This window comes from Sorex fumeus, unplaced genomic scaffold, assembly GCF_029834395.1.
Source record: "Sorex fumeus unplaced genomic scaffold, SorFum_2.1 ptg000048l, whole genome shotgun sequence".
In the NCBI taxonomy this organism is placed as follows: Eukaryota; Metazoa; Chordata; class Mammalia; order Eulipotyphla; family Soricidae; genus Sorex; species Sorex fumeus.
Window position 1 is genome coordinate 9,736,352 of NW_026606105.1, and position 23,838 is coordinate 9,760,189.

The 23,838-nt window shown below is 42.3% G+C and overlaps 1 protein-coding gene across 9 annotated transcripts in view; it reads left to right on the forward strand.

Annotated features, from left to right (window-relative positions):
* Positions 1-23,838, forward strand: part of DGKI (diacylglycerol kinase iota) — a 512,024-nt gene that overhangs the window by 259,700 nt on the left and 228,486 nt on the right. For 5 of the 9 annotated variants that reach the window (XM_056123879.1, XM_056123870.1, XM_056123875.1 and 2 more), the window contains exons 9-12: positions 2,033-2,107; positions 3,001-3,099; positions 10,780-10,862; positions 12,771-12,831. In XM_056123879.1, the coding sequence (XP_055979854.1) occupies positions 2,033-2,107; positions 3,001-3,099; positions 10,780-10,862; positions 12,771-12,831 (318 nt within the window). Of the gene's footprint in view, positions 1-1,640; positions 1,764-2,032; positions 2,108-3,000; positions 3,100-10,779; positions 10,863-12,770; positions 12,832-23,838 lie in introns of all 9 variants that reach the window. The other 4 variants (XM_056123876.1, XM_056123878.1, XM_056123871.1 and 1 more) reach the window with 3 other exon arrangements.

Sequence of the window (23,838 nt, forward strand, 5' to 3'; positions counted from 1 at the left end):
AATTACTTGATTATATAGAAGTTCTTCAAGAGAAGAACATTTTAAATGTGTGTATGTATATATATACATATATATATTTATGTATACACACATAATATACATATACGTATACTCAAACACACCTACAGAGGAACTCAGAAACTGGGCAGTCTGGGGTTAGAGTAGTAGTATAGCACTTGCATATATGGCGTATGTGCTTGGCATGTGGCCAAACTGTGTTAGATCCTTGGCATCACTTATGGTCTCTGAGCCTGGCCAGAATCAGTCCCTAGTGCAGAGTAAGCTGTATATTTTTCAGATATGGCCCCAAAACAGACAAATTTAAAAAACCCCAAGAAATTTGTTATCTGTTGACAGGGGACATACAATTGACCCTTAAATAAACATGGGTTTGAACTTCAAGACTCCACTTACATGTGGATCCTTAAAAAAATATGTAGGTTCCACATTGGAGTCAGCTAGCCACAGATGTCACAGTTGAATCTCCTAATACAGAATCTAATTATATGAAGGGCTGACTGTAAGACAGTGTTTGAGTTTGTGGAGTTTATTTATATCCATAGTTCTACAATGTCCAAGAGTCAACTGCATAGTTAAGAGTGAGCATTGGTAAATCTGTGGAAAAAGTTCTGGGGTCTCACTTTCCTGGAGAGATCCAAAGAATCTGAGACACTTGCTTTTGGTTGAATGGGAAGAGGAAAATTTTGGAACCAAAGATAGTTCAGGGAAGTTTCTTGATGTGCATAGGTCACTATTCAGTTAAGTTTTTATGGTTCAAATAAAATAAAAAGTTAAATTATTTGGATATTGCTAGTATGGATATATTAGGATATGTCCTCTATGTACTCTAGTGTTTATTTGGAAACTTTTAAGAAAAATATACCCTTAGAAGAAATAAATTTCTTCAAACCATGTACATAAACTTTTAAAAACTGCTCAACAGCATAAATGTATATACTTATAAACTTAAGTGTTCTGTATTTCAAGCTTTAAGTACTTTGTTAAGCATTCATCAGGTGCTTAGGAGTATTCTGCCTTTGTGAAGGTGAAAATTAATTAATGTTAATTCTACACTGTTATGTTACACAATGAACTCTCCACTAATTAAATCTGCTTTTGCCTTCAACCATAAGAGTTGTGATTGCCCTCTAAAAGAGGTTCTTGTCACAGCAACAGTATCAAGTATGAAGAGTAACTGGTCAGTTAAAGTCATCCTCAAAGTCATGCTCCAAAAATATCGTAGGGGAAAAAAAACAATAAGTTAAACCTGGACTTGAAGACATATCTCTAAGAAGAAAGATTCCCAGGGTGTTGGGGAAGAGGGTGGGAATGGGAAGGGCTGGGTGGGAAATGAGGGGTTCTTTAGACAGAAAAATTAAAAAAAAATCAGTCATTGGTACCTCACTATTCTCAGAAAGCTCAGTGAGTCTTTGTATATCTTAAAACTGAGCCATCAACCTTGATGGGATGGTTGAAAAATAAGTTTCCACTGGGTGAAAGAGTCCTTGGGTGGCGATGACCGGAATCGATCAGCACCAAACAGAAAAGGGGGTGGGGGGAGCGGGAAGAAAATAAACAGTAAAATTATACTGAAAAGAAAAACATGAAAAAATGGCCTCCTTTTTTACATTTCCACATAGGTGATCTCCATACCAGGAGATGAACTTGAACTTGGTTGGGCGGGAGACGAACCTGGTTGGGCGGGACACTGGAGCCCCTCAGAGAATTTGGGATTCTTCCATTTTTACTGGGAGGGTTGGCAGGTATAACATGTGTTGTTATGTGAGTCCATGAGAGCCGCCGGGCTTCTTGCGCCCTGCCTCTCCGTGGGGTGGGGCGTCGGTCGCTCCCTCTGAAGCACTCGACTGATCTCTGTCTGTGGCTTACCCATGAGCAGTGGCTTGGAAGTGTTAAAGCATGAGAAGCATGCGGTCGGAAGCATGTCCCGCCGTCACCTTCTACCTGGTTCTGCATGGGGAATGGCCCTGAGTGCCCAGCCTCCCAGCTCAGGGCCTTCCTTCTCTCTCCACAGAATTCCCTGAAGGCTTCAAACCGGAAGAAGAAGAGAACAAGCTTTAAAAGAAGAGCCAGTAAAAGAGGAACCGAAGTAAGTGTTTCAGGACAAGGGTCAGACAGACTCCAGCCCTTGCTCCATCCAACAAGATGGAACCCATGATTGCCAGCTTGTTTTCCTGACATGCTTGCAATCACTCGCTTTCCTCTACTAACTCAAAGCGCACCGGATTGGTGTTTTATTTCTTGAAGTATAGACATGTAAAAATATCTGCATACGTACACATGTGCCTGGATATGTGCATTACACAGATGAGCTCAGGCTGCTGTCTAGCAAGCTTGATAGGGGGTGTTCTGTTGAGAGGAAACTGCAAAGCAGGATGTGGGTGTTTGGGGTTCGGTGTGTATGTTTTTTGTTCTTCAGAGGTATCTTTGTGGATGCAGGAGTGTTGATTATTTCCCATTCCCTTTGCTGTGGGGCTGTTTTCAAGTCCTGGCTCTGTTTTTATTTTTTTTTTATCTTTTTATATATTTTAAAATTTGGGGTAGTGTTTTTTTTTAAAAAAACTATATTGGTTGAGATACTATGATTTAAAATATTGTTAATGATGGCTTCATGCATACATTATTCCAACACTACACTCATTACCAGAGTACCCTCTTCCCCCCTCCAAGGTCACCTTCCTCCCCCCCCCACAGGACTCCCCAAAACTTGGTTCTGTGGACCAGCTCTTCCATTCTGTTACCTTTGGCCCTCTGCTGGTACTTTACTGTGTATCTTAAGTCCCACCCATGAGAGACATCATTTTCTGTCTGCTCCTGTCCTTCTGCCTGACTTCACTCAGCATGAGATCCTCTAGGTCCATCCAGGTTGCAGTGAATTGCATGATTCTGCCCCTCTTAGAGTTGCATAGTATTCCACACTCTATACATGCCACAACCTCTGAACTGACCCTATTTTTCAGTAGTGCTGCTCTCTTCCTTCAGCAGGAGAACAAAGGCCGTCCTTTTGTGATAAAGCCCATTTCTTCTCCTCTGATGAAACCTTTGCTCGTGTTTGTGAACCCCAAGAGTGGAGGCAACCAGGTGAGTGACTTCTCATGAGTGCAGTGCCTGTGTTTCAGCGTGCCCTGGAAAAGACAGTTCCTAGGCCCAATTATGACATGGTTGTCTGCCTCTCTCAATGTTAGCTAAATCCCAACCTGGGTGTTGAAGAACTCCTAAGTGTTAAAAACTCCTAGCCACTTGTTTATGCACAGAACCACAGATGGACATCGGGGACTAAAATGCAGTTTGTGAAGTCGTAGGTGAGTGGGATTCTGCTTTACTAGGAGGATGATGTTACTGCTGCTCACAGGTCAAATCGAGTAGTACGAGCCCAAAGCAGTCAGTAGAGAAATATTTAGTTGCTTTTTAATCCTGATTGTTTACTTATTTTAATTGCTTTTGTGTGTGTTGGGCGGCACATGTGGTGATGTTTTGTGCTACTCCTGGCTCTGTACTCCAGGGACCACAGTTTTTGAACTGGGGTCAGTTGTGTGCAAGACAAGTGCCTTACTGACACCTAAGGATAGTAGATACACGGGACAGGAAGATTGCTCCATAAGTGGAAGTCTGCCTCATGAGCAAAGGGGAAGAAGGCAGCTAGAATAGAGAAGGGATCACTAAGAAAATGATGGCTTGAGGAACCTGTCGGGATGGGACATGTGTGCAGAAAGTAGATAAAGGACCAAACATGATATCCTCTCAGTGTCTGTATTGCAAACCATAATGCCCCAAAGTAGAGAGAGAGTTTGGGGAATATTGTCTGCCATGGAGGCAGGGGGAGGGTGAGAAAGAGGGGGTATACCAGGGATATTAGTGGTGGGGAATGTGCACTGGTGGAGGGATGGGTGTTTGGTCATTGTGTGATTGTAAACCAAACATGAAAGCTTGTAACTATCTCACGGTGATTCAATAAAATTAAAAAAAAAATTAAAAAAGACAAGTGCCTTAACCCCTGAACTATCTTACTCTAGTCCCCTGTTTTTTACCTTTTAGCGGTTGTGCTGTTTCACTTATGTACCTGCAGATCATGATCACGGTCCTCCCGTTGTTCATCGATTTGCTTGAGTGGGCCCAGTAAACGTCTCCATCATGAGACTTGTTGTTACTGTGTTTGGCATATTGAATATGTCACAGGTAGCTTGCCAGGCTCTCCGAAAGGGGCAGAGGAATCGAACTTGGGTCGGCCATGTTGGATGCGTGCAAGGCAAATGCCCTATCCGCTGTGCTATTGCTCCAGCCCTCCAGATAAATTAAAAAAAAAAAAAAACACTCCCTTGGGGCTGGAGTGATAAGTGGGTGGGGGCACTTGCCTTGCCCATCCCCAAGTTGGGTTTGATCCTCTGCAACTCCTCTGGTCCTGCAGGGCCTGCCAGGAGTGATCTGGGAGCAGGAACCAGGATTAATTGTTGACAATGGCCAGGTGTAGCCCCCAAACAAGACCCCTACCAAAAAAGTCACTCCCTTCTCTTTCTGAAGCTGAAGCTTCAATGGCTTTACAATTTTGCTGACGCTTCTTCTGCCTTTTAAATATATAGTTAAACTATATCGCCATCTGCTGGCAAGAAAGATTCCCATAGCTTTGAAAAAATCAGAAGGTGCTTTCCGTGTACAAGGAAAAATTCCCATCCTTTTGTAGGAATGCAGTAGAGTGAACACATCCAGGGGTTGCTTTTGTGCCCTTATTTTAAACTGCTGATTCTTTAAAAAAAACTCAATTTAAGCAGGCTCTTTACAACGATGTTCTGTTTTTCTAACACTTGTGAGGTGGAGATGATAGTGGGTGTTTTGTGAAGTTCTAGAGGTCGGTGGCAGGGCTCTTCCATCGGCATTGCACTTGTCTGAGAAAGTGAGCATTGAAGAGACCACAGTGCCATTTCTGAGTGTTTTCTCCTGTGCAGGAGAGGAGAAGCATGTAAGATGAACTTTATTCCTGTAATGCCCCCTGGAGCGATAGCACAGTGGTAGGGCGTTTGCCTTGCACGCAGCCAGCCCAGCCAAGCTGGGTTCAATTCCTCCGCCCCTCTCGGAAAGCCTGGCAAGCTACCGAGAATATCTCGCCCACACAGCAAAGCCTGGCAAGCTACCCGTGATGTCTTCAATATGCCAAACACAGTAACAACAAGTCTCACAATGGAGATGTTACTGGGCCCGCTTGAGCAAATCGATGAACAACGGGAGGACAGTGCTACCTAGTGCCACCCTCTGCAGGAACATCCAAGAACTTGAGAAACACACCTCCTCCCTTTCCCTGGAACATGGGATTTGTTTTGCTTTCTCCTGGTTGTCCCAGGCTTGAGTCTTCCTGTTGGAGCTGTGTAGACCAGTGTTTCTCAGCCTTTTACTGACCATGGTATATCTCTCTTCCAACCTGGCATCCTGGTGGCCCCCTCACAGACACCCCCCCCCATCCTACCAGTCGGCCCTAGTCTCATGCCACAACTTCCATTTATGCCATTTTTGGTTGTGTCCCTCTGGAATACTCTGGAGGCACATAGAAGGTTTCATGGCTCCTGGCTGAGACTGCGGGGCCTTCCTGGGCTCACTGCGGTGCCCTCTCATTCTCTCACAACCTCATTGTCAGTGACAGCGATTACGCATTCCTGGTAGGTGGGTGGAGTGAGCGCTCAGTGATTTTAGCGGGCTGGGCCTGGCAGTCCGGAAGGGCTGGCCCTTCTCACACTGTCCCGTCTGAACCCCAGGTTGACAAGTGACATGAGTCACCCAGGTTGACAAGTGACATGAGTCAGATCCCTGGATCAGAGCTTCCGCGGACTTCACAGAGAAGGAAGAGAGAGAAGGAAGAGAGGGTGGTTAGTCCACATTGTCATCCGTGCACAGGCTTCTCTTTCCTTGGAGGAGGCTTCTCAGGCTTCTCTATGTCAGGACAATCCATGCTGGGTGGGGAGAAAGGGAAGAATAAAAGAGTTACTCTTTCTCTGCCTCATCACTTTATCTTTTCTTTTGTCGACAATGCATAGATGTTTCTAGAAACCAAGCTCTTCTCTGTCTTCATACCTATGGTCCTTCATCTAAAAGAATGGAGTCAGTGAACAGATGAATAGATGAGCCATATTCATTTCCCTCTCTAAAACTCTCTACCCTTTCCCCCGGAAGTGTTTCTCTCCTCTCTCTTTGCTGGGGACTCCACCACCATTCCTGAGAGAACAATGTTTTCTCACCCTGAAACAACACTTTATAACCAGTCTCATAATGCCTTAGAGTTTCTGGCTGGCTAGGTATTATATTCACAGCTGTGGAGTGACAATGGAAGTTGTTTTATCATTGAGAAAATAAGACGTTTTGTACACACTTTCATGCAAACTGTTTCTGCATTCAGCATATAGCATGAGGTAACTCAGAGAGTTGTGGACTTCATGAGTGTCAGTTATATAAATGACAATAGAGTTAATCCTGGCAGCAGGGAAAGAAAGAAATTACTCATTTCCTGTGAATTAGGATTTGTCAAACCAGTCATTCTGTGGAGCAGATGACTTCTATTAAAGCCCTAAAGTAGCTTATCCTAAAGGTAACAGCGTTAACAGAACTGATTTAAATGTGTGGCAGATCTTTTTCCTCCACCCACCAGGAATGATTTTAAAACAATGCAATGCTGTCACTCAGACACTTAGCATTTTAGACATATCTTAGAGAGATGACGTCTCAAAGTAATAATATCATGTCTGAATGTAAATTCTGATAGAGGAACCAGGGAGTGGCTGTTGGGGTCTTCTCCAGGCCTCTGTTCAGCAAAGGGCCACCCGTCAGGGTCCTGAGGACAGAGGGGAGTTTCCCTCCAGCTAAGGGGAGGGGTCTGGGGAAAAGAGCAAACCTTGCCACCACCTCCTTCAAGAAAAGAGAAATTAGCTCACAAGCACGGTGAAGGTCCTGTATAGCAGCTCCATTTTATTGAGAAACATCAAGCCTTTATATAGGCTGAGGTGGGTGCTGGGAGAGTGCAATTGGTCACATACACAGGGTGATCAGAACAAACATGTTTTCTATAGTTAGGGTCACACCTTCACTGCACATTTGCCAGGAACATCCTGTCCCCAGGTAACATTGAACTGTGGTACGCAGGGTCACAGGCTTCCCCACAAAGCAGGCCAAAAGGTAATATTCTCCCAACAATCTGCCCTCTGAGCCCAGGAATTAGTGTTACACTTCAAAGCAGATCAAAAGGGGCTTGTCTCCCAACAAGTGGCTATGCAAGTGAGTCCAACACAGTTCTGAGGGAATTGAGGCACATTATTCCAACACACTGCAGTGTAAGGGAAGCTGCTTGGGGTGTGCCGATCCAAACTTACTTATGTACACACCTGGCCTACTGAATACCTGCTTCTCCTCAAGAGGAGAAATGAAAATAATTGGGTGTTCCAACTAACATGAATTGAAACAGAGCGAACAACAACTGTGGGGCCCCCAAATCTTTAATAGCTCTCTCTTTTTTTTTAAATTTTTATATTTTAAAAGGTGTTAACACATTGATGATGGCACTGCAGTTGGGATTTCTTGCCATCTGGAGGCTGCCTTAAATAATTCCTTCTTTCTTTTGCTAGAAAGTAAAAATTTTAAAGTATCGAGTAACTTAATTTTCAAATTGATAGTAGTTATTTTTTTTTCTGTTTTACATAGCCAATGGAATGAACGATGGAACAATCTATCCGATGTGATATCCAAATGTATGCCATCAGTGGTACGGGCCATCTGATGGGGCACCCGGGTGTGAACCAGCAGTGGTACATGGTGTCCAACATTTTATCACCTAATTTTGTGTGCTTAAAAGAAACTGAAATTGAGATGGGGATGCTGCCTTAGCTGAAGGTGGCATTCACATGAAACTTTTATGTTACTCTAAAATCTAAAAGTAAAAAATTGAGTGTTAGTAAATTGGAATGACCTTTTTTTTTGCGGGGGGGCCACGCCTGTTCCTGTTAAGGGGTTACTCCTGGTTCTGTACTCAGGAATTACTCCTGCCGGTGCTCAGGGGATCATATGGGGTACCAGGAATCAAACCAGATTTGGCTGCATGCAAGGCAAGCATCCTATGCACCAAACTAGTTGTCCACCTGACTTATCTTTATGAATTTACTAATTGTTAGAAGGACTCTGGTGTTACTTATAAGACATTATTTGAGACAATCCCCAACTGATGTCTATGAGAATGATCCAATTTTTTGTTAGTACTATGTGTCTGAATCTGTGTCTGACTTTTATAGAAAGCAAAATATGTCCTTTAGTGGAACTGAAGGATTTGCTATAATAAATAGTGATAGTATGTTATTCCTAAACTTATAGCAAGCACATGATAAAGTAGAACTTTTAAATTATAGGCTTGGGTGAAATGGGGAACAAAATATCTGCATGGGCTCCATCACAACTGGCATAACAATGTGATAATTATAAGGGGCACCGTTAGCCCTCACACTCTCAATCGTAATTTAATGAGTAGGTTAACAAGGGGGAAAGAACAGGGAACTAACATCAGAATAACCTATTTTGTGCCATAATACTGGGTTGGACATATAACTATTACTGATTCGCTTAGTGCTCTTAATCTCCCTGAAAAATAGATGACGTCCTCCTGTTTTATATGCTGAATTTCTGCAAGATTTTTCAATGCTCATTATTACCCAGTTAGAACACCCGCTAGTTCTGAATCAAATATGGTGCTGTTTCTGTCCTACCAGGTTGACTCTCAATTATCTGATAGTAGATATGCAAACTTGGAGCAGTTTTTAGAAAGAACGGTCACGTCTCTCTAATTATGAGCAATGAACCATGCCCAGCTGATCAAACTGATCAACTATCAGCTACTGCTATGGTTACAAATAATGCGGAATCAGGCACCCTACTTAGTTTGAAAGCTCCTTTGGTACTTCTTAATGAGAAGGAAATATTTTTCATTTCTTCTTTGCTTAATCTGCCATAAGAAATGATTTCCCTGTGACGGTCCAGCTGTGGTCTGAGTATGCCGTGAGGGGCACGGAAAGGACTTTGGAATAATGATGGAGACAGCGTGGCACTGTACCTGCCTGGTGCAGCAGCGTGTCCAAGGCAATAATACGGCACTATCATTAAAAATAAAAAGCAATGAAAACGCAGTGATGCCCAGAGCTTCCTTGTATCTTCCTTGATGATCACTTTGGCATTTCTGATGGTATTCTGGCATGTATAACAATTACTGAAACACTCCAAATATGTTTATGTGAGAGAGAAATGTTTGGCTTGCACAGTCAGATATAGATGTGGAAACTGGAAAATGTCAAAATGATATTTTATACTATCTGGAAAAGTTCTATGTAGTATAAGCACTAGGCAGTTTTGATAGTTTCACTTCAGTTAAACATTTCATTTCAGTAAGACTTTATTTAGCCAACAAGGTCTATATTTCTTCTTATGAAAGACTATAGTAATCCTCAAAATAAAGTAAACATTAGTAATTTGTCATACTAATTCCCTATGTGGGTTTGTTGCTGTTGTTAAGTAGTCCTGGCATACTTTTATCAAGCACAAATTTGTATTGAACTTTCTTGTAGCATCCTTTCAACTATCTGTGAACCAGGTTTTCTGATCTCTTCATTAAAGAGAAGGTAGCTGGGCCAAATGAATTTAAGAAGTTTACTCAGTTTAGGGCTGGAGTGATAGCACAGCGGGTAGGGCATTTGCCTTGCACGTACCCAACATAGCCGATCCGAGTTCGATTCCTCTGCCCCTCTCGGAGAGCCCTGCAAGCTACCGAGAGTATCTCGCCCGCACAGCAAAGCCTGGCAAGCTACCAGTGACGTATTCGATATGCCAAACAGAGTAACAACAAGTCTCATGATGGAGACGTTACTAGGCCCGCTCGAGCAAATCTATGAACAACAGGAGGCCAGTGATACAGTGATACTCACTTTATTCAGAATTTTATGTTAGAGTCAAATCTAGGTATTTAATATTCTCTTTATTGTCAAAAATCCACATTAGCTCTGTACCATTTAGATTCCACTTCGATCCTCTTTCTGATAATCATGATCACAATCACAGTCATCCTGTTGTTCGTCGATTGCCTCGAGCAGGCACCAGTAACATCTCCTGCATCCTAGCCCTGAGATTCTGAAAAGTGCCTCATTCAAGGCTCTTTCAGGGTTAGGAGAATGAGACCCATCATTGTTACTGGTATTTGGCATATTGGGTACGCCACGGGGAGTTTGCCAGACCCTGCCATGTGGGCAGTTTACATTCTGTAGCTTGACAGGTTGTCAAAGTAAGAATGAGATCACTGGGTTTTATAGTCTCTGGGTCTTGGCCATTGATGGGATTACACTGTGCCAGGGGGAGGGGGGACAGTTGGTGGGTGTCACCCCCGCCTACTGGAAGATGGAGGATCTGGGTGGAGGATGATCAGCCCCTATTCGAGCAGGCTTGGAGATCTCAGCCCCCGGGACCCGCATGCCTTTGTTCCTCTGCTGGTACCTTCATGCCTGTGGAGAGTGGTCTCAGCATGGTTGTGGCTGGTTCTGGAGGTCTTTGGCTGCCGGGGCTCTGCTCAGGGCAAGGAGGGAAACTCAATCCGCCCTCCTCCAAGGGGCCCCGGTGAGGACAGCCAGGCATGGGGTCAGGAGACTCTGCTGTTCTCTTCCGGGAGCTGGGTTTTATAGTCTCTGATAATAAGATTTTTAAAACTTTAGCAGCTAATATTGACATTTTCTTCTTTTCGTCATTATTTTTCTTTTACAGGGAACCAAAGTCCTGCAGATGTTCATGTGGTACCTGAACCCACGGCAAGTCTTCGATCTTTCTCAGGAAGGGCCCAAAGATGCGTAAGTCTGGAAATAACCCGGTTCATGCTGGTAGAAGGACTTTCTGCTGCAGACTCAAGCTTTCTTATTTCATTGCTTTATGAAATATTTCTCTGCCATGTTTCATGTATTTCCTGTTTTCTCCTCTCTTTAAAACTCCATTGGTGTTTTCTTCATTGAATTCAACTTCTGTCTTCTAAGTTTTTGTCTTAGTGACTACTTCCAATATTTTTTTGATTATGTACATGAAATTATGGATTGTTAACAAGTCTGTAACTTGAGAAAGAATCTATCATTTTTCTACCTATGCTAAGTAAATTTAGAGAAGTTTATGTTCATGTATTTAAATTTAACTGTGTGTGCATGTGTGTGTGTGTGTATGTGTGTGTGTACACATTTGAGATGGAGATCAATTGATTGATTGCTTGTATCTATATATTATAACCCAGAGAAGGTGAAACTATTAATTCCTGCACAATTCTTTTTCTGAGCTACTTGGGGAATTTTATCTACTTTTATTAAACATGTTGAATAAAAGTTTAGATGTAGGTGATTTGCATTCTGTATTTTGTTTTTGTTTCGTGTTGTGACAGGGAACATGGTGAAAAAGAGTAGGAACATTTCTGCTGAATTTTGATATTTTTTTTCTTTTTGGGTCACACCTGGCAATGCCCAGAGGTTACTCCTGGCTCTGCACTCAGGAATTACTCCTGGCGGTGCTCAGGGGACCACATGGGATGTTGGGAATCGAACCTGGGTCAGCTGTGTGCAAGGCAAATGCCCTACCCACTGTGCTATGGCTCCATCCCCAATTGATAATTTTTAAAACCCACCTAATTTGTATGTCATCTGAAAAACACTAGGGATTAAGCAATATTCCCTTATTTTAAAATAAAGAGTAATATCAGGGGCAAAAAAGTATCAACTCAGATAATTTCTAGGAAATTAACAATGTTTGTCTAGGAAATTGATATATTTTAAGCATGCAGGATAAATATTAATTCTACTATCATTGTCTTAAGCTATGAACATTTTTGCCACTAGAGTTTGCTATAAGACTTCTATATTTTTTCTGCCTTGGAATGTACTAATGCAAATATTCTACTCTGATTTTTCTTCTTTATCTTCCTTACTTAAGATTTTCCTTTTAATTAGACTTCAAGTAGATTATTTACAGAGCATAAAAAATAGGATAATGTGCTTAATATTTTCAGAGAAAATATTTCACCTAACTACTAAATGCTTTTTAGATGCATTGCAACGCTGAAGTAACTGTGGCACCCTTGTGTTTTCTTGAAAACCAACAGGAGGGATAAAATGCAGCCGTATATTATTACTTAGAAGAATATGGAATAAAGGAAATGAAAAATTATCAAAACTTCCCCTTTGGGTTGAAGATATAAGTAGAGGCTCAGGTGTTAACTGAATTGAGAGATGGACTTGTAAATGTGGTAATAAGTTCTGTAAGCAACCCATCACTTGGTGTCCCCATCTCTGAGAAGAAGTTTCCTAGGATTAAAAGTGGAAAATACAGGTTTGAAAAACACAACCAGAAAAAATTAATAAAATAGAAATAGAAGAAATATAGTGACTAGTGGTTTCCTGCAGATTTTTTTTTCTCCATTTGAGAAAGAGGGACAGAAGCAATGGGGAGAGGAAAAAATCATATGTTGACTTATTCATAGGACTTGTGGGGACAATGTCTGGGGTATCCTAAAATGTCATTCTGATATTTGTCATTAGAAAATGATGTTTGCTGTCAGCCTCTGATCCAGTGATTGTGATGATCTGATAACCAGTTTTGACACTATCATCCCCATGACTTTCTACTCTCTCACTGGAGTTTCCACCCAACCCATCATGTGGTTTTTCCTCTGCTGGGGTCAGCCCTGTGCACTTTACTTACTATTTCTTCTATTTCCTCCGCAGGCTTGAGTTGTACAGGAAAGTACCAAATCTGCGAATTCTGGCCTGTGGAGGGGATGGAACGGTAGGTCCTCGAAATAGAATCTAGTTCTTTCTTCTTATTTTTTCCATCTCTCATTTTCCTTATGAGTGTTTGTTCCTCATTCCCAGTGTTTCCGAATCCCTAAAATTAACATCTTTCACATGAACGATGGGCCTTACGAGTTAGAAAGATTTTGTTATTATCCCCATGGATTCATACTTGGTTTTTCTTGATTTTGTTTCTATCGGTCAGTTCTGCAATGTCTGTTCCACAAGCTAAGGGTTATTAGATGAAGATTATATACAAGTAAATTCTTTCAAAAATACTAGTTCACTTTCTTTTTTTGGTTGTTCTTTTTTTGGTTGCTTTTTTGGTCCCACTCAGCTGTGCTTAGGGTGTACTTGTGACTTTGCCCTTAGGGCTCACTCCTGGCGGTGCCCTGGGGACCTTATGAGTTGCCAGGGACTAAAATAGAGTCAGCTGCATGTAAATCAAATGCCTTAACCCCTGAACTCTTATTCTATCTCTCCTCCCCCTTCCATTTGTTCTTAATAATTGATCATTGTGATTAAGGTAAATAAATAAGCTGAATTACTGCATTCACACCCCAAATGCAGACTCCCACTCAGTGCTCAGAAAGTTCAGGGGCCCCACTGGGATTCTCTGCCATCCAGGCCAGGGGTTCAGTGCTCATTCCTGAGAATGCAGTGCTGTTTTGGCCCTGTAGTGCCAGGGGTACTTCGGCCACCAGACAGTGCTGAGGACCTCCAGAGTCTTGGACTATATTCAGTGATGCTCAAGTCCCAAAATACTGCATTTAAAAAAATGATTGGGGGTCCAGAGTGATAGCATAGCAGGTAGGGTGCTTGCCTCGCATGCTGTCACCCGGGTTTGATCCCTGGCGTCCCATATTGTTGCATGAAGTGATATCAGTTGGTCGGAGGTTGCAGAGACAAGATGCGAGAGGAATGTAGAGAGCATGGGTGGCCAAGGCATCGATCTGGCTCAAGGCGACTTCTGATTGACTAATATCACTTCATGCAACACCATATAGTCCCGCCAGCACCACCAGGAATATTTCCTGAGTGTAGAACCAGGAGTAAGCATTGCTGGTTGTGGCCCCAAATACCAAAAAATAAATGAATAAAATAATACTTTTAACAAAAGATTGGAAATAAAGCTTAGATTATTGACTAACAGTGATTTTTTTGAAGGTCATTGATTGATTCTATTTGTTATTTGTTTTCAAAAAAAAGGATATAATTTGTTTAAAGTTTAATATCACAGATATATTTTCTCCCTCTTTCAGCCTCTTCTTTTAGTCTGCCCTCTGCTTACACTGATATATTTAGCAAAGGAAAAAAATATGAGAATCATGGCATTTAGATTCTGCTATCTAGTAACTTTTGTTTCTGCATTTGAAATCTGCTCTCATAGCATCTAGAATTTTATTATAAACTATCTTTGGCTTTTTCCTAATCTCCCAAATTAGAATTTTTATTCTCAAAGGTAGCAACGAAATCTTCCAGTTTTTTCTCTCACAACACATGGTCACTTAATATAATATTGAACACACACCGAAAAATAATGAATCTAATAGTTTCTTTAGATAATTCATGGAGATAGAAATACTTATTTTGGATGTGAAGAAAATGTTTACTATTATTTGGGGTTTATAATATATCCTATTAGCTTATAAAACTCATTATGAAGTCTTACAGTAAAGAAGCCAAAACTATTTTAATTTATTTAACCTGCTGTTTTCCAAAATTATTTGACCATAGAATCCCCCAATAATTACAATAATATTTTAATCAACTATGGTGAGGTATATTTAGGAATATGCAAGTGTGGGATTTTTTAAAACTTCCTTCGATAAGAATTACATCTAAACACATCATCTGGAGAGATTCTGTCCCTCCTTCCTTCCCTCTCTCTCCCTCTGTTTTTCCCTCCACCCATCTGTCCCTCTCTATCTCTCACATTCTTCCCAGCTCAACCACCATCAGATTATTCAACTTTAACATGGCATTAAACACACTGTGTCCCTTTACTGCATTTATCTTTCATATTTTATTTATTTGTATATTTTATTTTGGGGGTCACATCCAGTGGTCCTCCGGATTTACTCCTGGCTCAGTGCTCAGGGATCACTTCTGGCAGTGCTTGAGGGATCTTATGGGGTGTCTGCAATTGAGGCTGGGTTGTCTGTGTGCAAAGCAAGAGTCCTGCCTAGTGTACTAACACTCCATTCCCCTATCTTTCATTATTTTTAATGTACTTATCTTCTCATATGACTTAACATATCACTCACTTCTTTCTCTTTCTCTAAATCTCAGAGACAATGGTATCCTGAATTCAGGTTCCTAACATATATGAATTGCCCTTAAATCCACATCAATTACTTTGTTCATGTCTATGATCTTCATTGTTGATTGGATACTTCACCATCCAGACTTCTTTTTCGATGATCCTTAACCCCCCACCCCCCACCTTCCACACCTTTTCTTCCTTTCTCCTGCTCGGGAGATATGCATACAATACAAAGCACTATTGTGGTCCTGAGACATTCTCTGCATCTAGAGAAACATTTGGAAAACATGAAATTTCAAAATGTAAAGGACAAAGGAAAAACAGAAGTATTATTGAAAATAAACACCCCAAAAAATGAAATGTCAATCAAGGAAGAGGCAGACTCAAGAAATTTAAATTTTACCATTGCATCTGGAGGCAAGGTAGTACCTGGTGGTTGTCAATAAAATAGTGTTAACATAGCAGCTGAGATGGAACCCAGAATGACAGGTGGCTCCTGTCATTCTGGCCCCTCCCTCATGAACCCTAACGATGAGACACAATTGCAGTGTTTGAGTATCTGCGAATATACTCTGATACCAGTAAAATCCCCCTTCCACATTGTTAGCCCATATTTCTTACTGTGTCTTCTCTAGAATCTCTTCCTTAAATGTATCATACTTAATTGGCATTCAAGAGAAGTAAATGTTACTTTTCCTTTTTTTTTATTTTCGAGAATCATTTGTTTTATTTATTTATTTATTTTTGACTCACCATCAACGAACAACGGGAGACCAGTGATACAGTGATACAGTGACTCACCATGAGATACAGTTACAAAGTTTTCCTGACTAAGTTTCAGTCATCACTTAATCACTTAATCACTTAACTTCCCGTTAGTCGTCAATTTGCTCGAGCGGGCACCAGTAACGTCACCATTTGTCCCTGTCGCGTGCTAGTGTAGCCCAATGACATCTGTTCGCTCCCGGAACATGAAGGGCCTCAAACCGATCGTTCATGATCTTGACGAAGAAGTCTGACCATCTGGAAGGTGGGTGGCCACGCGGTCTTTTGACATCCCGTGGAATCCAGTCGGTAACAGCTCTAGTCCAGCGGTCGTCTTTAAATCTCATTACGTGACCAGCCCATCTGATTTTCGACACCTTGGCAAATGAGACAGCGTCCCTGATTCTTGATAGGCGACGGATGTCAGAACTCCGGATTCTTTCTCTCATTTGAGTGAAACGTGATATTCCAAGCATAGCTCTTTCTATTCTTCTTTGGGAGACCTGAATAGCGTTCTCATCTTGTTTGTGTAGGGCCCAGGTCTCTGAGGCATATGTTAATGCAGGAAGAACAGTGGACTCAAAGAGATGTGCCCGGAGCCGGAGGTTCTTCGTCCTCTTAGCTATTTCTTCGACGTTCTTGAAGGCGTTCCAAGCCGCTCTCTTCCTCCTGCGCAGCTCGGGTGCCAGGTCATTTGCCATGTTGACCTCTCGACCTAGGTACACATAGCTGTTGCATTCGGAGATGGTCGTTCCGTTGAGAGCGAATGGGGCATCAGGAACAAGGCTGTTTCTCATAAACATTGTCTTCATAAGATTCAGCTGTAGTCCTACCTTTCCACACTCACGGTCAAAGTCGGCCAGCATTTGTGCAGCTTGGCTGATGTTTGGTGTTATTAAAACAATGTCATCAGCAAAGCGGAGGTGGTGTAATTGCCGACCATCTATCTTCACTCTCATTCCTTCCCATTCCAGTCGTCGCATGAGGTTCTCGAGGGTGGCACTGAAGAGTTTCGGTGAAATGGTATCACCCTGTCGCACCCCTCTCTTGACATCAACGATCACTTCTTTGTAGAATGGTGAGATCCTGGTAGTGAATCTGCAATACAGCTCACGGAGGATCTTGTTGTATTGGGCTTGAATGCCCTGATTGGCTAGGGCTTCAATGACCGCTTCCATCTCAACAGAATCAAAGGCCTTCTTTAAATCAATGAACGTTAAACAGAGCGGCATCTTGAACTCCCGAGAAACCTCAATGAGTTTGGTTATCGTGTGGATATGGTCGATGGTGCTGAATCCTTTGCGGAACCCGGCTTGCTCGCATGGTTGTCCTTCATCTAGTGTTCTGCCAATCCTATTTAGGATGACTCGAGTGAACAACTTGTAGATGACAGACAATAGGCAGATCGGGCGATAGTTGCCAATGTCATGGATGTCTCCCTTCTTGAACAGTAGTACGGTCCTGCTGGTTTTCCATTGGGACAGAACCTTGCATTCAGACAGGTAGCGAGTGAAGAGCCGAGCCAGTGTATTGATGAGTACTGACGGCAGGTTCTTCAGGTGTTCAGGTCTGACCTTGTCTGGGCCGGGTGCTGTTTGTTTCTTTACCGACGAAATGGTGTGTCGGATTTCGGAAGGGAGAACATTGGGAACGACATATCCATCCTGTGGAATTTGGTATGTCGGCAAGTGGACATGGCTATTGAAGAGATTTGAGTAGAAGTCATGGATAATCTTCTCCATTGCCGTTCTGGAAGATGTGATGGATCCATCAGGACATCGGAGGGCAGTCATCTTGGTCTTATAGTTGGTGAAGGACAGGCGGGCGTTATGAATACTTTTCCTGGCTTCTGCCACATCTACCAGTACTTCTGCTCTTCTCTCTTTGAGGTCTTCCTTGATTGCATCTCTGCACTGCTTTGCGAGCTTGGACGTAAGCTTGCGGTTGCCTGAGGCATGCGCCAAACCACGCTGGCGAATTAGCTCAAGAGTTTTCGAAGATAGGCGATTTTTTGTGGCTATCTCTCTCTTGGCGTTCCTCGCACATTCATGGAGGTGCTGAACCAGTCGATCGTATTCCTCATCAATGTTGTCAACAATGGCATCTTCCCATGTTGCCGCAATAGTACCAAAGAGTTCCCAGTTGGTGGTCATTCTGGGAGTTCTCTTTTTGAACTTTGCAGCCCTTTCTCCCCGCTCTGTGAAGTAGAATTTTGCACGAAGAGACAGTGGTCTTCGAAATTTTGGGACAACAGCGACATCAGTCAGGCAAAACCGTCGATTGAATATGATGTGGTCTATTTCATTGTGGAATCGTCCACTGGGAGACTCCCATGTCCATCATTTAGATTCTGCCTTCTGGAACTGTGAGTTACCATGAATGGTCTTGGTCGACATGATGAACTCAGACAGTCTCTCACCCTGTTCGTTCCATTCTAGGCCATGGGTCCCGATGTGATGTTCTTCAGCTGATCTTCTCGGTCCTATCTTGGCATTAAAATCACCCACAATGATCTTGTAGAAGGTGTGGTCTTCTTTATAGAACTTCTCTAGCTCCATGTAGAACTTCTCGATTTCTCTTTCATCATAATGAGATGTTGGTGCATAGACAACGAAGATAGAAACTTAAGGCAGTGAGCCACATCTATTCAAATGTAAACGTCCGATTCGGGTTGTTAGGCATTCGAATGAATCAATGCTCTTGGCCAAGTTTGTGTTGACAAGGACACCGACGCCTCCAACACCTCTTTTATCACATGTTCCGAGGAACCATTCTTCTCCAGTGTCGAAAACGGCATGGTGAGATTCGTGCCTTCTTGTCTCGGTCAGACCAATGATGTCGTACTTGATCATTCGCGCTTGTACCATCAGGTCCTCGATGGATGCATCTGATGCTAGCGTACGTGCATTGAAAGTACAGACGATCATTTTTGTCTTCCTTCGTTGTGGCAGCCTACGTCGGCCTTGAGATTTTGTCGGCCTCTCCTTTCTCATCCTTCTCAGTGCTGCCATGTCAGTGAAGCCTTCAGGGTCAGGTGAATGAGACCAGTTGTAGTTACTGGTTTTGGCATATCGAATACACAGCGGATAGCTTGCCAGGCTCTTCCTTGCGGGCGGAATACTCTCGGTAGCTTGCCAGTCTTTCCGAGAGGGATAGAGGCTTTTGGGGCGACCTCTAATCACTCTTGTAGGTGTTACCATATTTGAACCCTATCAAATATGGTACAACAATTCCGGAAGATGGGTATTTAGTGTCTTATGATGTGTCGCACGGCCGCTTGCGGCCGCGCGGGTCCAGAAAGCGTCCTGGAGTGTGGCGACGGCTGGGTAGTGGAAGTAGTGTCTTCCTTCAGTTTCAGTCATACAATGATCAAACACCCATCCCTCCACCAGTGCCCATTTTCCACCATCAATATCCCCAGTATTCCACGCCCCGCTCATCTCACCCCTCCACCTGCCTCTATGGCAGACAATTTCTCTCTTACTCTCTCTCTACTTTTGGGCATTATCGTTTGCAATACAGATCCTGGGATGCAAAAAAGCACAGTAGAAGTGACGTCTGCACCTGTATGTTCATTGCAGCATTGTTCACGAGAACCAGAATCTGGAAACAAGCTGCGTGCCCGAGGACAGATGACTGTGTACTACTTTTATTTTGTTATAAGTGCTTTCTCTTTCTGACTTTGGTTTCCACATCCTTCCATATAGTTTATAAAAACACTAAAATTGAGAGTTAGGATCTCTGCAGTAGGTTTTCCTAAAATGAAAGTAGTTATATTTCTCCTGGAGTTGATAAATTCTTTTGAATATATTATTTTTGTCAGTAGTAACTGCTGTCAATTCAGTCAGCTAAATAAAAATATTGTTGATTGTGTACCTTATTATATAAAAGCAACTTTCACCTTGATTAAGTTTTACAAAAGATACGTGTAGATGATGAAACGTTTATCAAAGAATGTGACTAATATTTTTAATTTTATTAGAGTATGTAAGTTCCAATTTTGAGTGGAGGTAGAGTTTGAAGAGGCAGCCAGACAGATTCCTGAAGGGAAAACTACTGACTTTAGGCAACTGGCGTGTCAGCCAGACACGTATTTGACATAATCAGCCTTTAGTGACAGCTGTCGGAATTCTATCACTCCAGTGACAGGGTTCCAAGAGAAATCTGAAATAAAACATTTTGGATTAATTAGAGCAAGGACATAATAAGTCTTCATAAAATTAGTTTAAGTATATAAAGTATCGCTTAACAGATATAGGTCTTGCTTTCATTTGGGAGAAAGAAAGTTCTCGGCTTCCGTGTTGGTTCCTTTAATTCTGTGTTATAAAGATACACATATCAGCCTCACAGCCCCCCCCCCCGGGCACTAGCTCCCAATACCCCATTATTGCCAGGGAGGTGGCAGAGGTGGTGCCACAGCTATTTCTGTGACCCCCTAAAAGTTCATGTTCCCTGCTAGGGTTCTTCTCAGCAGTTACTTTAACTAGTGTAGACAGTTGCTGTTCAAGGGAAATGCAACGCAAGTCACTTTCCCAGTTTCCAGAAGGCGTGTGGGATCCTGATAACATCCGGCCCTTGGCCAGATGACACCTTGACACCTTTTGTCCTGGGCCAGCTAGAGCTTCCTCACAGCCGGAGGCCCTGCAACATCATGTCCTTTTGTACTCCCACAAAGGTGATCTAATAAAATAAAATAAAATGAAATAAAATAAAAAACCTTATAAAATGGACAGCATTTATTTTCTAATGTTTAATTAACCCAGGATACCTAAAAAATATTCTCATGTCAACAAGCAATTGGTATAAAAATCATGAGATATTTTATGCTCAATTGGTACTGTCTTCAAAAACTGGCATGTATTTCGTTGTTTGTATGAGCCACTATTCAGTGTTTGGTGTCCACCTGAGCCAGCGTCTCTCCAGAGGCTCACTTGGTCTGGTCTCTCTGTAAGAGATTTGCATCATTCTGCGGTGGTCACACAGTGGGTGTTGCCATTTGGTCCTCTCTCTGATCTCTGGGCTGAGGGAACTTAGCTGACCCAAGTAACACCTCAGATCCTTCTGCCTATAGACTAGAAATAGCCACTGGTCATGTGATTATGTGGCACCTTTTCCTTCCGGTCATGTGATTATGTGGCAACTTTTCCTTCCATGGCCAGGTCCTCACCCAACCAGCCTCTGTGGTCCTCACCCTGCTTTCCTACTGAAGTGCGTGTGATGGAGATGGAGAAAGACCCAGGCAGCCATCTTTATGGCTCCTGGACCTGGAACTTGACCCCTAACGGTCTTGCTCTTGACCTTAATGAACTGGATTGGAGCAGCAGATCCACCTTCAACAAAGTTAATGTTATTTTTAAAAGCCCAGAGTTCGTTGTTATTAGCCACCTACTTTGCGCCTATTTCTTGTTCACTGGGCTTTCTAGATGATGTTATGTATTTTTTGTTGTTATTTTAAGTTTTAGATGATTATAGTTAGGCAATTAAGGTTACAATAGTGTTCGAGTTCCTGGTACTGATGTCCAAAGTTACTGCCAAAGTCCACCACTGAAATGTCCATTACGCTTCCAACATTCCTTCCCCCAACCATACACCCATTATTTGTTGATTACCAATGGTGGGTTTAGTGCATACTGTTATCTCCCTTAACACTACCCTCGTGTCTCGTGCTTAAGAATGTGCCCTTACATTCCCACACTACATCTAAACAACACATTCCTGCCCCTCCCCACCCCAAATCTGACAGTCTTAGGTGTGTATCCCAGCATTCAAGTTTATTATCAATTGATATTGTCCATACTCTTGATTTGTGTCTTGATATACCACACATAAGTGAGATCATCCTGAATAGGTGCTTCTGACTCTGGCTTCTGACTACTTTGCACAGCATGATGCCCTCCAATTCCATCTCAGTTGCTGCCAACTGCATGACATAATTTTTTTTCTAGTCTCTGCACAGTATCCTACTGTGTATATGTACTGCAACTTCTTCACTCATCCGTTGTTGGACTTTTGTTTTGGTTCTATATCCTGGTTATTGTTTATAGTCCAGATCCCGGAACTGCGCGGCCGCATTTGCGGCCGTGCGACATCTTATCAGAACTTTTTTTTTTATGACATCTTATTATCTCATTCCTACTTTGGACAAACTTGCAGGCTATCGAATGTAGCCTGCCCACAGGGCAGAGTCTGGCAAACTCCCCGTGGCGTACCAAATATGCCAAATACCAGTAACAATGATGGGTCTCATTCTACTAAAGAGCCGTGAATATAATCTCAGGGCTGGGATGAAAGAGACGTTACTGGGGCCTGCTCGAGGCAATCGACGATTAACAGGATGATGAAATGAAAAAATGAAATGAAATCCTGGTTATTGTACTAAGAGCTGCAGTGTAGTACAGAGTTGTGCATATATCTTCACAAATTAATGGTTTTGTGTTTGGAGATCAATACCTCGGAGTGGAATAGCTGGACCTAGTGGGACCTCCATTTCTACTGTTTTGAGAAACCTTGTTTGCCATAGATGCTGGACCAGGTGACATTCCCACCAACAGTGAGTGAGGATTCCTTTTCACCACATCTCTGCCAACATTGTTGTTTTCAGTTTCTCACTGGTGTGAGATGATACGTCATTGTCATTTTGATTTGTTTCCCTGATACTAAATGAAAATAATTACTGTTCATATACTTATTGTCCATCTATATGTCTTCATGGAAGCATTGGTTCCTATCTTCTCCCCATTTTTGAAAATAAGGTTGTTGGTTTTTGGTTGCTGAGCTTTGTGAATGTTTTATATAGTTTTGATATTGGTCCTTTATCTGAAACTCTGTGTGAATACCTTCTCCCAGTCAGTTGGGTGTCTCTTTAATTTAGCCTGAGTTTCTTTTGCCATGCAAATCCTTTTCCATTTCACATGGTCCCAGTCCCTTATTTCTGCTTTCATTATTTTTGCAAATAATGATATTTGCAAATAAGTGAAATCGGGTCTTCAAAGACCTTTTTCAAGTCCATATCATGGAGAATTCTGCCTCTGTTTTTTCTCAATGTATTTTTATAAATTTTGGTCCAGGATTTTGAATCCACTTTGAATTAATTGTTGTGTTTGATGTGAGACGAGGGTCCAGTTTCATTTTTTAAAAAAGTGGTTATCCAGTTTTCCCAGAACTGTTTGTTGAAGTGTAACTTCCCTTGCTTCACTTCATGCATCCAATCAATAGTCATAGAGTTCATTCATACATCTGAAAATTTTTCACTGTGGTTTCAGTTCTGATCCATTGGTAGCTGCTCATATGTCTTAAAGCTGGGCACCACCATGCCCTGACTTGCCAGAGCCATACCAGGAAGAAAATCTCATTTCCCTTTCATTCACAGGGCAGACTTATCACTTCATATTCCTTTTTTAAAACAAGACCCCACTGTCTGTGTTCCAGCCTCTCTGAAGAGGACGCACCTGGTCTCCTCTCAGGAGTAGTCACTATGGATGAATGAACGAACAGCCTCCATCTACAATCCCTTTCAGAAAACTCACATTTGACTTTTATCTGGGTTTCTTTAGGGCTGATTTTAACCATTGCTTTTAACACACGATGACTCTGTAAACTATTAAGGACACATGGAAATTAAAATATCAAAAGGAATACTCATAGTGCAGTGACAGAAAGGGACACCCATTCATCAGACGCAAATGCATCTTGATGATCTTTCAGCGACAGGAACGTGGCCCTCGTCTTCCTTTGATTTCTCTGTGCATGATTCCTTCACTTTTCTGCCTGCGTGTGGCATGAAGGAAGGTAACATATGTCTGCTCTGTTCAAAAGAAAACCTCTCTCCCTGTCCTCTCCGCTTTCAAGTTGCTTCTCCAGTCCTTGTATGACAGAATGAAAAGAATTCCTCAAAATGCCATTTGGGGAAAGGGTTTGATGGCAGCAAGTGAGGAGCATGGACAGGTGGTGGCAGTATTGGCCCGCGGCTGT